At 44.3% G+C, this 15,573-nt stretch overlaps 1 protein-coding gene and 2 non-coding genes across 3 annotated transcripts; all 3 read left to right on the top strand.

Moving 5' to 3' along the window:
- Positions 1-583: 583 nt before the first annotated feature.
- CCT6A (chaperonin containing TCP1 subunit 6A) lies at positions 584-15,403 on the top strand. The gene is made up of 14 exons (XM_047779951.1): positions 584-857; positions 1,253-1,316; positions 3,570-3,704; positions 4,884-5,057; positions 5,988-6,091; positions 7,135-7,245; positions 7,528-7,687; positions 7,766-7,848; positions 9,878-9,974; positions 10,793-10,940; positions 11,358-11,491; positions 12,533-12,635; positions 13,980-14,052; positions 14,309-15,403. The coding sequence occupies exons 1-14, from the start codon at positions 721-723 to the stop codon at positions 14,379-14,381; spliced, it is 1,596 nt and encodes a 531-aa protein (XP_047635907.1). The 5' UTR covers positions 584-720; the 3' UTR covers positions 14,382-15,403.
- On the top strand, positions 4,203-4,337 carry LOC125128552 (small nucleolar RNA SNORA22). The gene has a single exon (XR_007135259.1). It is a non-coding gene; the product is annotated as a small nucleolar RNA SNORA22 (small nucleolar RNA).
- Positions 10,990-11,132, top strand: LOC125128548 (small nucleolar RNA SNORA15). The gene has a single exon (XR_007135255.1). It is a non-coding gene; the product is annotated as a small nucleolar RNA SNORA15 (small nucleolar RNA).
- Positions 15,404-15,573: the final 170 nt, after the last annotated feature.

The following is a 15,573-nucleotide window of genomic DNA, read 5'->3' as shown; positions in this document are numbered from 1 at the left end:
TCTGGAACTTGCCTTGAGAATCTGAGGCCTCAGCAGTGTCCTGAGCCCAAAGGGTGGACTGACTCTTGCTTCTCCTCAACTGCTATCGCACCAATCCTGTAGCTTTCTTAAGAAATCTAGCACTTTCCATCATACATTCTATCTCCTCACCTTTCCTAAGCCTAAAACAGCTAGGACGCCAGGCGAGGGTGCTTATCGGATTAACTCTGTCCCACAGCACCTACAACACCATCAAGCACACACTACGTCGTCAAGGAAACTCTAGACCTGGGTAAAAGAAGCAACAGGAGAAAAGGGCAAACGGTGCGAGGAGGAAAGGGAGGAGGCCCACCCTAACCCTGCAGCCGCCTCTTCAGTCACGCCCTGACGCGCGCGGCCCACAAGCCCGCCCTGCCTACGTCCTCGGGCTTGGGGTCCACAAAGGCGAGCCCTGGCCAGCGGCGACACGGGAGCCCCGCACGTCCCAGTTGCCTGGGAACACGCTCCTCCCGAGCGTAATGGCGCCGCGGCCGACGCGAGGGGCGGGCTACGTTCAGCTGCGACCCAATGAGCGGCGCCGGCAGACTCATGGTCCAATGGCAGCGGCGCGCGGGCACGCTGGGGGCGGGCTCGACGGGCCCGACTTTTCCAGAAGACCCGGATAGCGCCTCCTGGCCACGCCGAGCCGGCTGTGAGCTGTTAGCACGGCGGGTATCCTCATCCTCCCCTGCTGGATCAGCTATGGCGGCAGTGAAGACCCTGAACCCCAAGGCCGAGGTTGCCCGAGCCCAGGCGGCGCTCGCGGTCAACATCAGCGCGGCCCGGGGGCTGCAAGACGTGTTGAGGACCAACCTGGGGCCTAAGGGCACCATGAAGATGTAAGGCGGGGCTGGTGGGGAGGCGCGCGCCTCGCGGGCCTACAAGGGGGACCGCGGCCTGGAGCCCGCCGCTTCCGGGCTTCTGCACTGACCCATTTCCCCCCCCTTTGCCACGGGTCGATCCCATTTTCTGCCCTGGCCATTTTATCTTGCGGTTCAAGTGATCTCCGCGGAGAACAAAGCTGCCCGCGTGCGCGGCGCTCCTCCGCTCTCTGGGACTTTAAGCGACCCTGAGGACTGTTTCCGGCCGGGAGGGTGGGCGCTTGCACCGTTCCTGTTAGCGGGAGCGGAGCATCAACCCCTGAGGGGCTGGGTAGAGCCCCATTTTTATGCGACTTTTCATTTGGTCTCCGTTGAGAAAGTCACGCTGTGATTCATTTCTGCCCATTGAACAGGCTTGTTTCTGGTGCTGGAGACATCAAGCTTACTAAAGATGGGAATGTGCTGCTTCATGAAATGGTGAGAGACTCTTATACAAAGTTCAGAACGTCTAGGCTTTCCGTAGTACATTTGATTTATAGGAAGATTTTTAATGTTCGTTTTCAAGGTAGAAGAATTCATCGCTCTCAGCAGGTAGTTTTCCAGACAATGGAAGGAGTAGAAAAAGTAATCAGTACTGTTATGGACCGTACAGTACAGAGAGGAGCCCTGGAGTCTAATAAACTTACTTTTGAATCCCTGCCTTTGCCATTTAAGGCCTTAGTTAAAGGGTTTTCATTATTAAAATTAATTCTAATAAAATCTAAAAAACTAGTGGCAATTGACATAATTAGGTAGGCAAAATGCGGCAGGATGGTTATACTTTTCCTATTTAAAGCAGCATTCTGGGAGTTCCCGTCGTGGGGCAGTGGTTAACAAATCCGACTAGGAACCATGAGGTTGCAGGTTCGATCCCTGGCCTTGCTCAGTGGGTTAAGGATCTGGAGTTGCTGTGAGCTGTGGTGTGGGTCGCAGACACTGGCTGGGATCCCGCGTTGCTGTGGCTGTGGTGTAGGCCGGCGGCTACAGCTTCAATTAGACCCCTAGCCTGGGAACCTCCATATGCTGTGGGAGCGGGCCTAGAAAAGACAAAAAACAAAACAAAACAAAAAACCCAGCATTCTGGGGGTTGCTCCTGTGCGGTGGATTCATTCCTGGCCCTGAACTTGCACATGCCCTGGTGGAGGCCAAAAATAAATAGATAAAAATAAAACAGGAGTTCTCCTCCTGGCGCAGCGGTTAACGAATCCGACTGGGAACCATGAGGTTGCTGGTTCGGTCCCTGCCCTTGCTCAGTGGGTTATGATCCGGCGTTGCCGTGAGCTGTGGTGTAGGTCGCAGACGCGGCTCGGATCCCGAGTTGCTGTGGCTCTGGCGTAGGCCGGTGGCTACAGCTCCGATTAGACCCCTAGCCTGGGAACCTCCATATGCCGCAGGAGCGGCCCAAGAAATAGCACAAAAGACAAAAATAAATAAGTAAAATAAAATAAAAAATAAAACAGCAGTTATTCTTTTTACACCATCTTTCCATTTTTAAAGTTTCAGTGGATAACAATATGAGATTATTGAGAGGAACAGTCATTTTACTCATCCCTAAGTTCCCAAAACATAACAGTTCAAATCCTAGAAGAGGAAAGGACTTGCCTTTGTTTTGAATTTAGAATAAAATTTAGAGTTTTCATACTAGTGCATCATAGATCTTCAACAGCTAAGCGTTTGTAAGTATCTTCAGTAAGGACTAGCTAGCCTGGAAGATGTTTTTGTTGGTGGGCTAACTGGTAACCTGTGCTACCAGAATAGGAGTCATGGTTTAAACTTGATGATGTCAGAAAAGCCATATCTACATGTCTTTTTAATTTAATTTTTTTTATTTCTTTTAGGGCTGCACCTGTGGCATATGGAGATTCCCAGGCTAGGGGTCAAATCGGAGCTGTAGCTGCTGGCCTACACCATAGCCATGGCAACACCAGGTCCTTAACCCACTGAGTGAGGCCAGAGGTTGAACCTGTGTCCTTATGGATGCTAGTTAGATTTGTTTTTGCTGATTCAGGATGGGATCTCCTCTACATGTCTTTTTAATTTTACCTAATTTAATGAGGTAGTCTGCAAAATGATGGGCTTAGATTCTTAAAACTGTCAGTGTCCCCGGAGACAAAAGGCTGGAGAACTATTCCGGATTAAAGGAGAATAAGGAGACAAGCTCAGAATCAGCCCCTAGCCTGGGAACTTCCATATGCCACAGGTGGAGCCCTGAAAAGACAGATAGCACGTGGTTGGGAGTTCCCTGGTGGTCCAGCCATTAGGATTTGGCCCTATCATTGCTACCGTCCAGGTTTGATCCCTTGGTCTTGGAACTGAGATCCCACATCAAGCCACTGTACACCACAGGCTAAAAAATGGCACTTGATTTATTCTCACAAGAATCCTAAATTTGTCATAAAGAGGCATGCATGGATTTGAAATTGTTGCTCTAGTTAGCTCTGTCACCTCGAGTAAAGCTTAGCTGAGCTTCACATTTCCTCATCAGTAGTGGAGATAATCTGTGAAGTAAACAAATTTACACCTGAGAATATTTTTGTCGTCATAAATTAATATGCAGAATAGCTAATGGGGAGGAGTTTTTAATTCAAATAATGTGTAGCTGTCCACTTGGGCTTTTATGCGAATAGATTAGCGCTTCATACATTTTAAGGTGTATTTTAAGTTAATTCTTTTTCTTTCTCTACTTTTCAGCAAATTCAGCACCCAACAGCTTCCTTAATAGCCAAAGTAGCAACAGCCCAGGACGACATAACTGGTGATGGTACCACTTCCAATGTCCTGATCATTGGAGAGCTCCTGAAGCAGGCGGACCTCTACATTTCTGAAGTATACACGCTTCTCATGTTTCTGTGCTGTTTTATTGTGTATAGGTGATCACCTGTGGCTGTGGTGTAGGCCGGTGTATAGCTTTACTTATACAAATTTATGTGTTAATAGCTGGGGCCATGTAGTAGACTGTGAAGAGCAAGAGGCTTACGTTTGTGAACTGGAGTCTGTATCCTAGTCTTAACGCAAATTAACTCTGATCCTGGACAAGTTAAAAACGCTTTGTGGTTTTGGTTTTTTAATCAAGTTGCATTGAGGAGTTCCCATTGGGTTAAGAATCCCTCATTGCTGCAGCTATGGCTTAGGTTGCAGCTCCTGCTCAATACAGTAAGTCCCTGGCTTGGAAACTTCCATATGCCTCGGGGGCAACTTGTCTCTTTATTTTGTGCTAATAAATGATATGGATTAATTTCAGATTACCGATAGAAAAGGTAGAATGGTCCTCTTGACTGAAGATTGTTGACAGCGTTTTGCATTTTGGGCATTATCCCATGTGGCTTGCACAGTGAACACCCAAGTGTGCTTTATGTAGTTCCCTTGGCTTTGACTCTGTGCTAGAGCAATGTCTGTTCTTTTCCTCTGCATTGAAAGGTCCATTATCCTTTTAAATGTATTCAGAAAGTCAGCACATTGTATTAATTGTGTCTGAGGGTATGAATGAGGAGTTCCGTGGTAGCTTGGCCAGGTTAAGAATCTGTTATTGGGGAGTTCCCGTCGTGGCACAGTGGTTAACAAATCTGACTAGGAACCATAAGGTTGTGGGTTGGATCCCTGGCCTTGCTCAGTGGGTTGGGGATCTGGCGTTGCCGTGAGCTGTGGTGTAGGTTGCAGACGCAGCTCGGGTCCCACGTTGCTGTGGCTCTGGTGTAGGCCGGTGGCTACAGCTCCGATTTGACCCCTAGCCTGGGAACCTCCACATGCTGCGGGAGCGGCCCTAGAAAAAGCAAAAAGACAAAAAAAAAAAAAAGACTGTTATTGTTATCCCGGCTGTGGTGCAGGTTCAGTTCCTGGTCCAGGAACTTGCACATTCCCCAGGTAGGGCCAAAAAAAAATCAAGAAGGTGAATGAGCCAGAATATCCCTTCATAGATTTGTTCTATTATGATCTGTAGTTACAGTTAACAGAAGATCTCTACTGTCAGGGGGATCTTCATTGTTTGTAATTGGGTGTTTATTATAGGGTCTTCATCCCAGAATAATAACAGAAGGATTTGAAGCTGCAAAGGAAAAGGCACTTCAGTTTTTGGAACAAGTTAAAGTAAGCAAAGAGATGGACAGGGAAACGCTTATAGACGTGGCCAGAACATCTCTACGTACTAAAGTTCATGCTGAACTTGCTGATGTCTTAACAGAGGTATGTGTTAGATGTGGTGTGTGTCTGGTACAGTACACCTACACTGAAGACCCCTGGCAACTGGAACCATCCGTATTCTTACAAATTCCAATTAAAGAGTGCTATCTAAAGTCGTCACATACTGTGTGAAATAAGTAGGTTCATTTCTGTGGCAGTGATAACCTGATCTCTGTCCCTAAAAGTAAAGTGAGGGAGTCCCTGTCGTGATGCAGTGGAAACTAATCTGACTAGGAACCATGACGTTTTGGGTTCGATCCCTGGCCTCGCTCATTGGATTACGGATCCGGTGTTGTCGTGAGCTATAGCGTAGGTCACAGATGCGGCTCAGATCTGGCATTGCTGTGCCTGTGGCATAGGCTGGCAACTGTATGTAGCTCTGATTAGACCCCAGCCTGGGAATGTCCATACGCTGTGAGTTCGGCCCTAAAAAGACAAAAGGGAAAAAAAAAGTTTAGGAGTTCCCGTCGTGGCGCAGTGGTTAACGAATCCGACTAGGAACCATGAGGTTGCGGGTTCGGTCCCTGCCCTTGCTCAGTGGGTTAACGATCCGGTGTTGCCGTGAGCTGTGGTTGAGGTTGCAGACGCGGCTCAGATCCTGCATTGCTGTGTCTCTGGCGTAGGCCGGTGGCTACAGCTCGGTTTCGACCCCCAGCCTGAGAACCTCCGTATGCCGTAGGTGTGACCCTTTAAAGACAAAAAAGACAAAAACAAAAAAAACGCTTCCTGTTACCAGTATTTTTTTAAATGTTACTGAAGTATATTTTATTTACTATTATCAGGGTATCTAATAGTAGAGATGTCAGTGATTCTTTGGATAATTACAAATTGAGATTTCAGGAAGGTAAATGACTTCAGCCCTTTAGAAGTGATGCATTCTGTTAGCACACAGAAAAAGACTTCTATGAATTAATGATTATACTCCTATTGTAGGCTGTAGTGGACTCTGTTTTGGCCATTAAAAACCAAGATGAACCTATTGACCTCTTCATGGTTGAGATCATGGAGATGAAACATAAATCTGAAACCGATACAAGGTAGGTGGTGGAATGCTAGGAAATGCTTGAGTGTGTTTACAGACTTGAAGGAGTTTATACAATACGTGTTTTTGCCTGTTTGTGTTTGTTTTCTTGCCTAGTTTGTTTGTTTGTTTGATTTTTTTGCCTTTATAGGGCCACACTGGTGGCACATGGAGGTTCTTAGGCTAGGGGTCACATTAGAGCTGTAGCTGCCAGCCTACACCACAGCTACAGCAACACCAGATCCGAGCATCGCCTGCAACTTACTGGACAGCTCATGGCAATGCTGGATCCTTAACCCAGTGAGCAATGCCAGGGATCGAACCTGTGTCCTCATGGATGCTAGTCAGATTGGTTTCTGCTGAATCAAGATGGGACCTCCATAGATGAATATTTAACTTAGTATTTCTTCTTGAAACGAAGTTCATGGTGTGATGTATTTATAGTCAGAATGATTCTGGGGAAAGTCAGCTGCATCAGCCATTTGGCATTTGTTGAACGTTTGTGCAAAGCATATGGGAGACTTGGAATTTTTAAATTTATTTTAAAGGCCTATTTTGAATACTTTTTTTTTTTTTTTTGATCTTTTTGTCTTTTCTAGGGCCGCACCTGTGGCGTATGGAGGTTTCCAGGCTAGGGATCCCATCAGAGCTATAGCCGCCGGCCTACGCCAGAGCCATAGCAATACCAGATCTGAGCTGCGTCTTCGACCTACACCACAGCTCACAGCAGTGCCGGATCCTTAACCTACTGAGTGAGGCCAGGGACCGAACCCGCAACCTCGTGGTTCCTAGTCAGATTCATTAATCACTGAGCCGTGATGGGAACCCCGAAGACTTTAAGGGGGGTGGTCACAGTTTAGTAGCCTACCAATTATGACAATTTCTCTGTGGAATTTTCTGTCCAAGACAGGGTTTTTACTTTCATTTGAATGCTTAAGAGATAAAGATTATTGTGTGAAAATTTTCCAATACAGTCTCAGTTCACTGTTTTAATTTTGCTAATGTGTGTTTCCCCCATCTGGAAATTAGTAAGAATATAATTTGTATGTGTTTGAACAGCTTGATCAGGGGTCTTGTTTTGGACCATGGGGCACGGCATCCAGACATGAAAAAGAGAGTAGAAGATGCATACATCCTCACGTGCAATGTGTCATTGGAATATGAAAAAACGTGAGTTTATAGCTCCTTAAAGATGGAAGGAGGGTGGAGGAACTTGGTATATGGGGCAAGTCACTTTTTTTGTGAGACTCGGTTTCCCCACTGTAGGACAGTAATGCCTCAGTCAAAAAAGTATGGGAAATAGTCTCTGAAAACATACGGGGGTTGGGGGGGGCGTGGAGCTCAGTGACTATTTGGTAAAGCTCAGGACTTACTCACTTTCTAAGGCTGCTGGCTTATTGTCTACTCAAAAAATAAATATTTTCCTCTGACTTTTGTAATTTCTTTTTTTAGAGAAGTGAATTCTGGCTTTTTTTATAAGAGTGCAGAAGAGAGAGAGAAACTAGTAAGAGCTGAAAGAAAATTCATTGAAGATAGAGTTAAGAAAATAGTAGAGTTGAAGAAGAAAGTCTGTGGTGATTCAGATAAAGGATTTGTTGTTATTAATCAAAAGGTGAGAAATTTTGCTTTATGAATTAGTCTACTTTTATTTTAAGGTGAATTATATTGAAGCTTATTTTTATTCTTATAGGGAATTGACCCCTTTTCCTTAGATGCTCTTGCAAAAGAAGGCATAGTAGCTCTACGCAGAGCTAAGAGGAGAAACATGGAAAGGTACGGACAGCAGATAACTGTAACCTGAATTTCACTTATTTTGCAAGTTAATTTGGATTATTGCTTTCCCCCCTTCATATTTTTGTGGGGTTTTTTGTTTGGTTTGGTTTGGTTTTTGTTTTGACACTCCTGTAGCATGTGGAAGTTCCCAGATCAGGGATCAAACCTGAGCCACTCCAGTGACAACACAGGATCCTTAGCCCACTGTGCCACAGGAGAACTCCTGTTCTTGTGGTTTTCTGAATTTTTTTTTTATTGCAATGAAATGTACGTAATATAAAATATGTCATTTTACCTGTGGGGTTTTTTGTGTTGTTGTTTTTTGCTTTTTAGGGCCACACCTGTGGCATATAGAGGTTCCCAGGCTAGGGGTCGAATCGGAGCTACAGCTGCTGGCCTACACCACAGCCACAGCCATGCCAGATCTGAGCCGGGTCTTCGACATACACCACAGCTTATGGCAATGCCGGATCCTTAACCCGCTGATCAGGGCCAGGGTTCAAACCCGCAACTTCATGATTCCTACTCAGATTCGTTTCCGCTGCGCCATGACAGGAACTCCTTACCTGTGTTTTAAAATGTGCAATTCTTTGTCATTAAATTACATTCAAGAGTTACCTGGTGTTGCAGCAGGTTAAGAATCCAGCGTTGGTGTTCCTGTTGTGGCTTAGCAGTAGTCAACCCAACTAGTATCCATGAGGATGCACATTCCATCTCAGGCCCTGCTCAGTGGGTTAAGGATCTGGTGTTGCTGTGAGCTGTGATGTAGGTTACAGATGCAGCTTGGATCCAGTGTGGCATAGGCCGGCAGGTGGAGCTGCAGCTCTGATTCAACCCCCAGCCTGGGAACTTCCATATGCCTGAGCCACGGGTGTGGCCCTGAAAAGCAGAAGTACATTCACAGTGTTGTACAACCATTGTTCATTTCAAGAACTTTTTCCATTGTAAACTGAAAGTCTGTACTCAATAACTGCATACCCTCTCTAGTAAATACTATTCCATTTTCTGTCTCTCTAAATTTGGTACATGGTATAAGGGAATTATTTATCCTTTTGCCTGGCTTATTTCACCTGGCATAATCTTCTCAAAATTTATGTTGTAGCCTGTATCAGGATCTCATTATTTTGTTTATTCATTTATCTGTCAATGGACATTTATTTTGTCCTTCTACCTTTTGGCTGTTGTGAGTAGTGCTGCTATGAGTGTTGATAAATACTTGTGGTTTTTTGTTTCATTTTTTGTTTGTTTTGTTTTTTAGGGCTGCACCCTCAGCATGTGGAAGTTCCCAAGCTAGGGGTCGAATCAGAGCTACAGCTTCCAGCCTGCGCCACTGCTCACAGCAACACCAGATTCCCGACCCACTAAGTAAGGCCTGGCTTTGAACCCACATCCTCTTGGATACTAGTCAGATATGTTTCTGCTGAGCCATGGTGGGAACTCTTCTACTCATTTTTAAATCATGACCTGTACTGTACGTAATTTCACATGTCCAGAGACAGCATCAAGGATTTTTAGAGAAGTACTTTCTCCCAAAGAGTTTACGATGATGGATAGCTCTTGTGAACCTTTGAATTCAGAGCAGTATTTGCTCCTCTGAATTGACTTGGGTAACATGGAGAGTTAAGAGAAAAGACCAGTTTTTAACTGGTTCTTGGTGAATGGAAAGGCATAAGCTAAAATATATTTTAAAATATGCTTATAGGATTTCCTATTGTGGCTTAGAGGTTTAAGAAAACCTGACTAGTGTCCATGAGGGTGTGGGTTAGATCCTTGGCCTTGCTCAGTGGCTTAAGGATCCTGCATTGCCGCAAGCTGCAGCATGGGTCGTAAATGCAGATTGGATCGTGTGTTGCTGTGGCTGTGGTGTAGGCCTGGGAACTTCTGTATGCCACAGGTGGCCCAAAAAAAAAAAAAAATACGCTTTTAGTATATAATTTCGAAGACGATTTCTTTTTAAAAGTTATTAATCTTTTTAAGTGTAACTAACAATGTCACCTCTGCATCTCCCTTAAACACTTGAATATTCCAGGCTGACTCTTGCTTGTGGTGGGGTAGCCCTAAATTCTCTTGATGACCTAAATCCTGATTGTTTGGGACATGCAGGACTTGTCTATGAATATACATTGGTAAGTGTATTTTCTTTTCAAGGATAATACTACTTTTCTGTTCATGAATTCTTCAGTACTTAAAAATTCATTCGGGGTTTCCTTTGTGGCTCAGCGGTTAATGAACCAGACTAGGACCCATGAGGATGCGGGTTTGATCCCTGGCCTCAATCAGTGGGTTAAGGATCCGGTATTGCCGTGAGCTGTGGCGTAGGTCACAGACGGGGCTCAGATCCTGTGTTGCTGTGGCTGTGGCATAGGCCGGCAGCTGTAGCTCCGATTCGACCCCTAGTCTGGGAATCTCCATATGCTGCAGGTGCGGCCCTAAAATAGCACCCCCCCCCCAAAAAAAATCAAACTCAAGATGAGATTTTGCTTTGTTGACATACCTTTTTTTCTTTTCTTTGCTATTTCTTGGGCTGCTCCCGCGGCATATGGAGTTCCAGGCTAGGGGTCGAATCGGAGCTGTAGCCACTGGCCTACGCCAGAGCCACAGCCACGCAGGATCTGAGCCGCGTCTGCAACCTACACCGCAGCTCACGGCAACGCTGGATCGTTAACCCACTGAGCAAGGGCAGGGATCGAACCCGCAACCTCATGGTTCCTAGTCGGATTCGTTAACCACTGCACCACGACGGGAACTCCCCTGACATACATTTTGATGGTTTATATATAGTAGTAATAAGCCACTGATGGAAAAAATGACTTAAGGGGAATCGTTTAATGTGATCAGTGGTATTGGCTAATAATACACTACTTATTCCTCCCTAAGCCCCTCCCTTCTGGTCATTCTTTGTACAACCATATCCTCTTTTTGAAGATAGTCTCTCTTCACACAGGGCGAAGAGAAGTTCACCTTTATTGAGAAATGTAACAATCCTCGCTCTGTCACATTATTGATCAAAGGACCAAATAAGCACACACTCACTCAAATCAAAGATGCAATAAGAGATGGTTTGAGAGCTGTTAAAAATGCTATTGATGATGGTAAGATCCTCAGTGTATTTAAAATGTATTCTTTTTGCTAGTTTAAAAGGCATGGCTGAATACTGTGTTCTTTTTATCAGTAATTTACACAGCCAGACACCATGCAAAAGTAAGATCTTCCCTTTAAAATGGCTATGATGGTATGCTGAGTTTTTTTTTCACAGCGTGCCGTTATTAAAAGGGGATACAATTAAATGAACTACTAAGAGTTTGCAGGAGCTTACCGGTGCTATTTAAATCATCCTATTTGATATGTTTGCTCGTATTGCTTTCAAAAGCAATATTAAAATTGCTGTGGTTATACAGAATTCTCAAGAAATTAATGGTGTTTCTATGTGTTTAATTTACATATTGTCTTGTAATTGATTCTGCAGTTTTCTTTGTAACTTAGCATTTCTCTCTTCCTCCCCTCAACAGGCTGTGTAGTTCCTGGTGCTGGTGCGGTGGAAGTGGCAATGGCAGAAGCCCTGATCAAATACAAGCCCAGTGTAAAGGGCAGGGCCCAACTTGGAGTTCAAGCATTTGCTGATGCATTGCTCATTATTCCCAAGGTGTGAATGCTGTAACAGTTTTCTAAACTACACTAAAATGATTCAGCTGATGAAAGCTTCTTGATAATGTGGGATTTTTCATAATATGGATTATCTAAATGTATTGGTTCCTCTGGAGAGGGAGGTGTGAATATCTGAAGTTTCAGATGGCAGGAGATAACTTCTTTTTTCGTTTTTCCTTTTTTAGGGCCACTCCTGCGGCATATGGAGGTTCCCGGGCTAGGGGTCAAATCGGAGCTGTAGCCACCAGCCTACGCCAGAGCCACAGCAATGCAGGATCCAAGTCACATCTGCAACCTACACCACAGCTCATAGCAACACCGGATCTTTAACGCACTGAGCAAGGCCAGGGATCGAACCCGCAACCTCATGGTTCTTAGTCGGATTCGTTAACCACTGCGCCATGATGGGAACTTAAAGAGAGAACTATTTTAAGAGGGCTTGTGGGTAGGGGTTATACTTCAGTACAAGCTTTTTGCTTTGAACTAGGATTAATATTGTGATCTTTTCTACTGTATGCTCATTTGGGGGTATAGTTTATGAGCAGTGTGTTGCTGGGCTTTGGGGTCGATTAGTGAATTAGTAATGTAAATCTCGTCATTCTCTGAAGTGAATATAAATACTGGTTTGTCTTCATTTGTTAAGGAGATGGGTTTGGGGTTGGTTTTTTGTGTTTTTTTCTTTTTAGGGCTGCATCCACGGCATATGGAAGTTCCCAGGCTAGTGGTCAAATTGGAGCTGTAGCTGCCAGCCTACACCACAGCCACAGCAACGCGGGCTCTGAGCCTCGTCTTCAACCTCCACCACAGCTCATGGCAACGCCAGATCCTTAACTCACTGAGTGGGCCAGGGAACGAAGCTGTGTGCGTCCTCATTGATGCTAGGTTCTAATGGTTTGTTACCACTGAGCCACAACAGGAACTCCTGGTTTTTGTTATGTCCCCCCCCCATCTATTAATTGGACTTACTGTTTGTTTATTGTAGACTTGACTATCAAGTTTTAGGTCCTGTCTTTTACATGATTAAATTTGTTTTCTTTAGGTTCTTGCTCAGAACTCTGGTTTTGACCTTCAGGAAACACTAGTTAAAGTTCAAGCAGAACATTCAGAATCAGGTCAACTTGTGGGTGTGGACTTGAACACAGGTAAGGAGAATGCAGCTTATTTGTGGGGGAGAAGTAGGTGCTATAGATGAGGTGAAGTCAGGAAGGATAAAAAAATGGAGATAATAGAATCTGGAAATTGGTTTGCTGTTTGACAGCAATGCTTTCCAGGGGTTCTGGGTTCTAAAATGTGATGCAAAAATGTAATGACTAGATACAGTAATTAAGGGAATCCAGTCAAAACTTTAATAGTTTAGAAGAGTGGATTTGTTGATGTTGTGTGGTAGATCGTGTTAATACTGAAGGGTTTCATGTTGGGTTTGCTTTACTCAATTTTTTATCAGGGACTTTGATTAAGATATATTTGGGTTTCCCTGGTAGCTCAGCAGGTTAGGGATCCGGCATTGGCACTGCTGTGGCTCAGGTTAGTGCTGTAGTACAGGTTTAGTCACTGGGTCAGGAACTTGTGCATGCTGTGGGCAAGCCCACCCCCCAAAAAAAGAGGTCCATTTGATGGTCATATTCACAGATGGATGAAAAGGGCTGAGGATAGCAAGAAATGGTGCTGGAAGAGGGAACCAAATCTAATGAGATGATAAAAGCCCTGATCTTAGGCCAGTGTAATACAAATTACACAAGTACAAAGTAGAAGAGAAATAACTGAGATGTGTCTGTGTAGTTGATGTAAGACCTGTTGTGAACAGCATCATTTTCACTCAGGTTTGTTTTTTTTTTTTTTTTTGGTCTTTTTAGCTATTTCTTGGGCCGCTCCCACGGCACATGGAGGTTCCCAGGCCAGGGGTCCAATCGGAGCTGCAGCCACTGGCCTACGCCAGAGCCACAGCAACGCGGGATCCGAGCTGCGTCTGCAACCTACACCACAGCTCACGGCAACGCCGGATCCCTAACCCACTGAGCAAGGGCAGGGGCCGAACCGGCAACTTCATAGTTCCTAGTTGGATTCGTTAACCACTGCGCCACGACGGGAACTCCCTCACTCAGGTTTTAATGCAAAAGCTTTCTGGAATAAGGAAAATAATAAGCCTATTTGTCCATAGTTCAAATGCTGTATATATTTAGTATGGACAAATGGCAGTGTCTCCAGAAAAACAAGTATGTTTAGCTACTTGGTAACCAAATAGAGCATTCCTGTCACTGGAATTATTCTAAGTACAGATCAGCCAGTCATCAGAGCTGCTGTGCACAGGAGTCATGGTTTGGAGTATAATACTGGGCTAATTGAGGAACTTGGGGGTCTCAGTACTGGAGGAAATGAGTAACCACTGATGAGTAAAGCTGCACAAAATAACTGTTGGTTCTTTTAGGCAGCATTCTGATCTTAGCATGTGTTCTATAAGATTTTAAGAATACTGGGTTACTTTGCAGGTGAGCCAATGGTAGCAGCAGAAGTAGGCATATGGGATAACTACTGTGTAAAGAAACAGCTTCTTCACTCCTGGTAAGTTGGGAAAGCCAAAACTATAAAATAACCTTTAGAGAACATCGTACTCCTTAAATTTGGTGTGTTCTTAGTTACTTTTTTTCCATAAGAAAATGTCATCAGTCAGAGGTGTAACAACTAAGCTAGCCTTCTGTGTATGGAGGGGAAAGGGGAACTGACTGGATATAATTTGCACAGTTTAGTTGGAGATTGAGTTGAATTAGAGTTCATGTCTCAAGCCTGAGCCATTTGATTTTTTTTTCCCTCCTTTCAGCACTGTGATTGCCACCAATATTCTCCTGGTTGATGAGATCATGAGAGCTGGAATGTCTTCTCTAAAAGGTTGAATTGAAGCTTCCTTTGTATCATCTGAATCATGAAGACTGTACAGAGAGTGATCCGAAGAATATAGCTGTGGAATTTTTGTCCCAACCTTCAAAGGATTTTCTTTTCCCATATGAAAAAAGGAGAGAACACTGGCACCTATTCAAATTCTGAAGTTCTGAAATTATAATTACAGTATTTTAAACATTGCACTGCAGTGCACACACATACAGTAGGCCATACTTACCCAATGAACAGGACATTTTGCTTTAGCTTTAGTGATACAAAAAAATACATGTTAGCTAAGCATATGTCATCTACCTTGTTATTAAATATTCCTTGAAAAGCAAATTTTAATGGTTTAATAATTTCTTCTCGTGTATGTATTTTAATTTATCTCCAGTAGTTCCTTGTCATTAAGCATTCAAGTTTTTATGCTAATATAGATAAGACTTAAGTAACTTAAGGTTTTGAAAGCATTCATGCCTGCCTTGGTAGAGATTCCAGTGAATAAAACTATTGGATCAATTGGACTTTTCAAGCTTTTAAAGTAGCTTTGGAGTCCCCTGGTGGTTTAGTGGGTTAAGGATCTGGTGTCGCTGCTGAAGCACAGGCTCCATCCCCAGCAGGGGAACTTCCAAATGCAGCAGGCACGTCCAAAAATAATAGAAATAATGAAGTAACTTTGCTAAAATGCTCCCCAAAAAGGTTAAGTCATAGTGGAAAGATGAGTGAACTAGAAGCAAGGAAAGGGTAAGTGCGAAGTGACAAAATAGAAAAAGCGGAAGTAAAAGCATGTCTGAAGCTATGGTGAAGGATGAGGTGACATCAGGCAGACTATTTTCATACCTTGGGACATACATTTATGCTAAAATAGCCATCCCAAGCCCTCTAGTGTCTTCACCCAAATTACTGTTCCCTCCTACGTGTTTCCACAAAACACTGGTACATCTCTTGAATCCCTTGAAAGTGAAGTTGTATGTTGCTAAACATTGTGTGTTGAGGATTCGCAGTGAGTGTGCAATAAATGTTAAGCTGAAACCTTTGCTGTGGTCTTGCGGTGGTATTCCAGGGCGCGAAAGGGAAGGAAATCAACCCGACCCAAGGTTCACAAGACAGTGAAGGGGCTTCTGGAATGGCAGGGCCTCTCAACCATAACCCTGAGAAAATGTCCTTGATCACCCGTCCTCGTCTCTGGCCCTACCCTCATGTGGG

Source organism: Phacochoerus africanus, chromosome 5 (genome assembly GCF_016906955.1).
Source record: "Phacochoerus africanus isolate WHEZ1 chromosome 5, ROS_Pafr_v1, whole genome shotgun sequence".
Classification (NCBI taxonomy): domain Eukaryota; kingdom Metazoa; phylum Chordata; class Mammalia; order Artiodactyla; family Suidae; genus Phacochoerus; species Phacochoerus africanus.
This window is presented reverse-complemented; position numbering and strand designations above follow the sequence as displayed.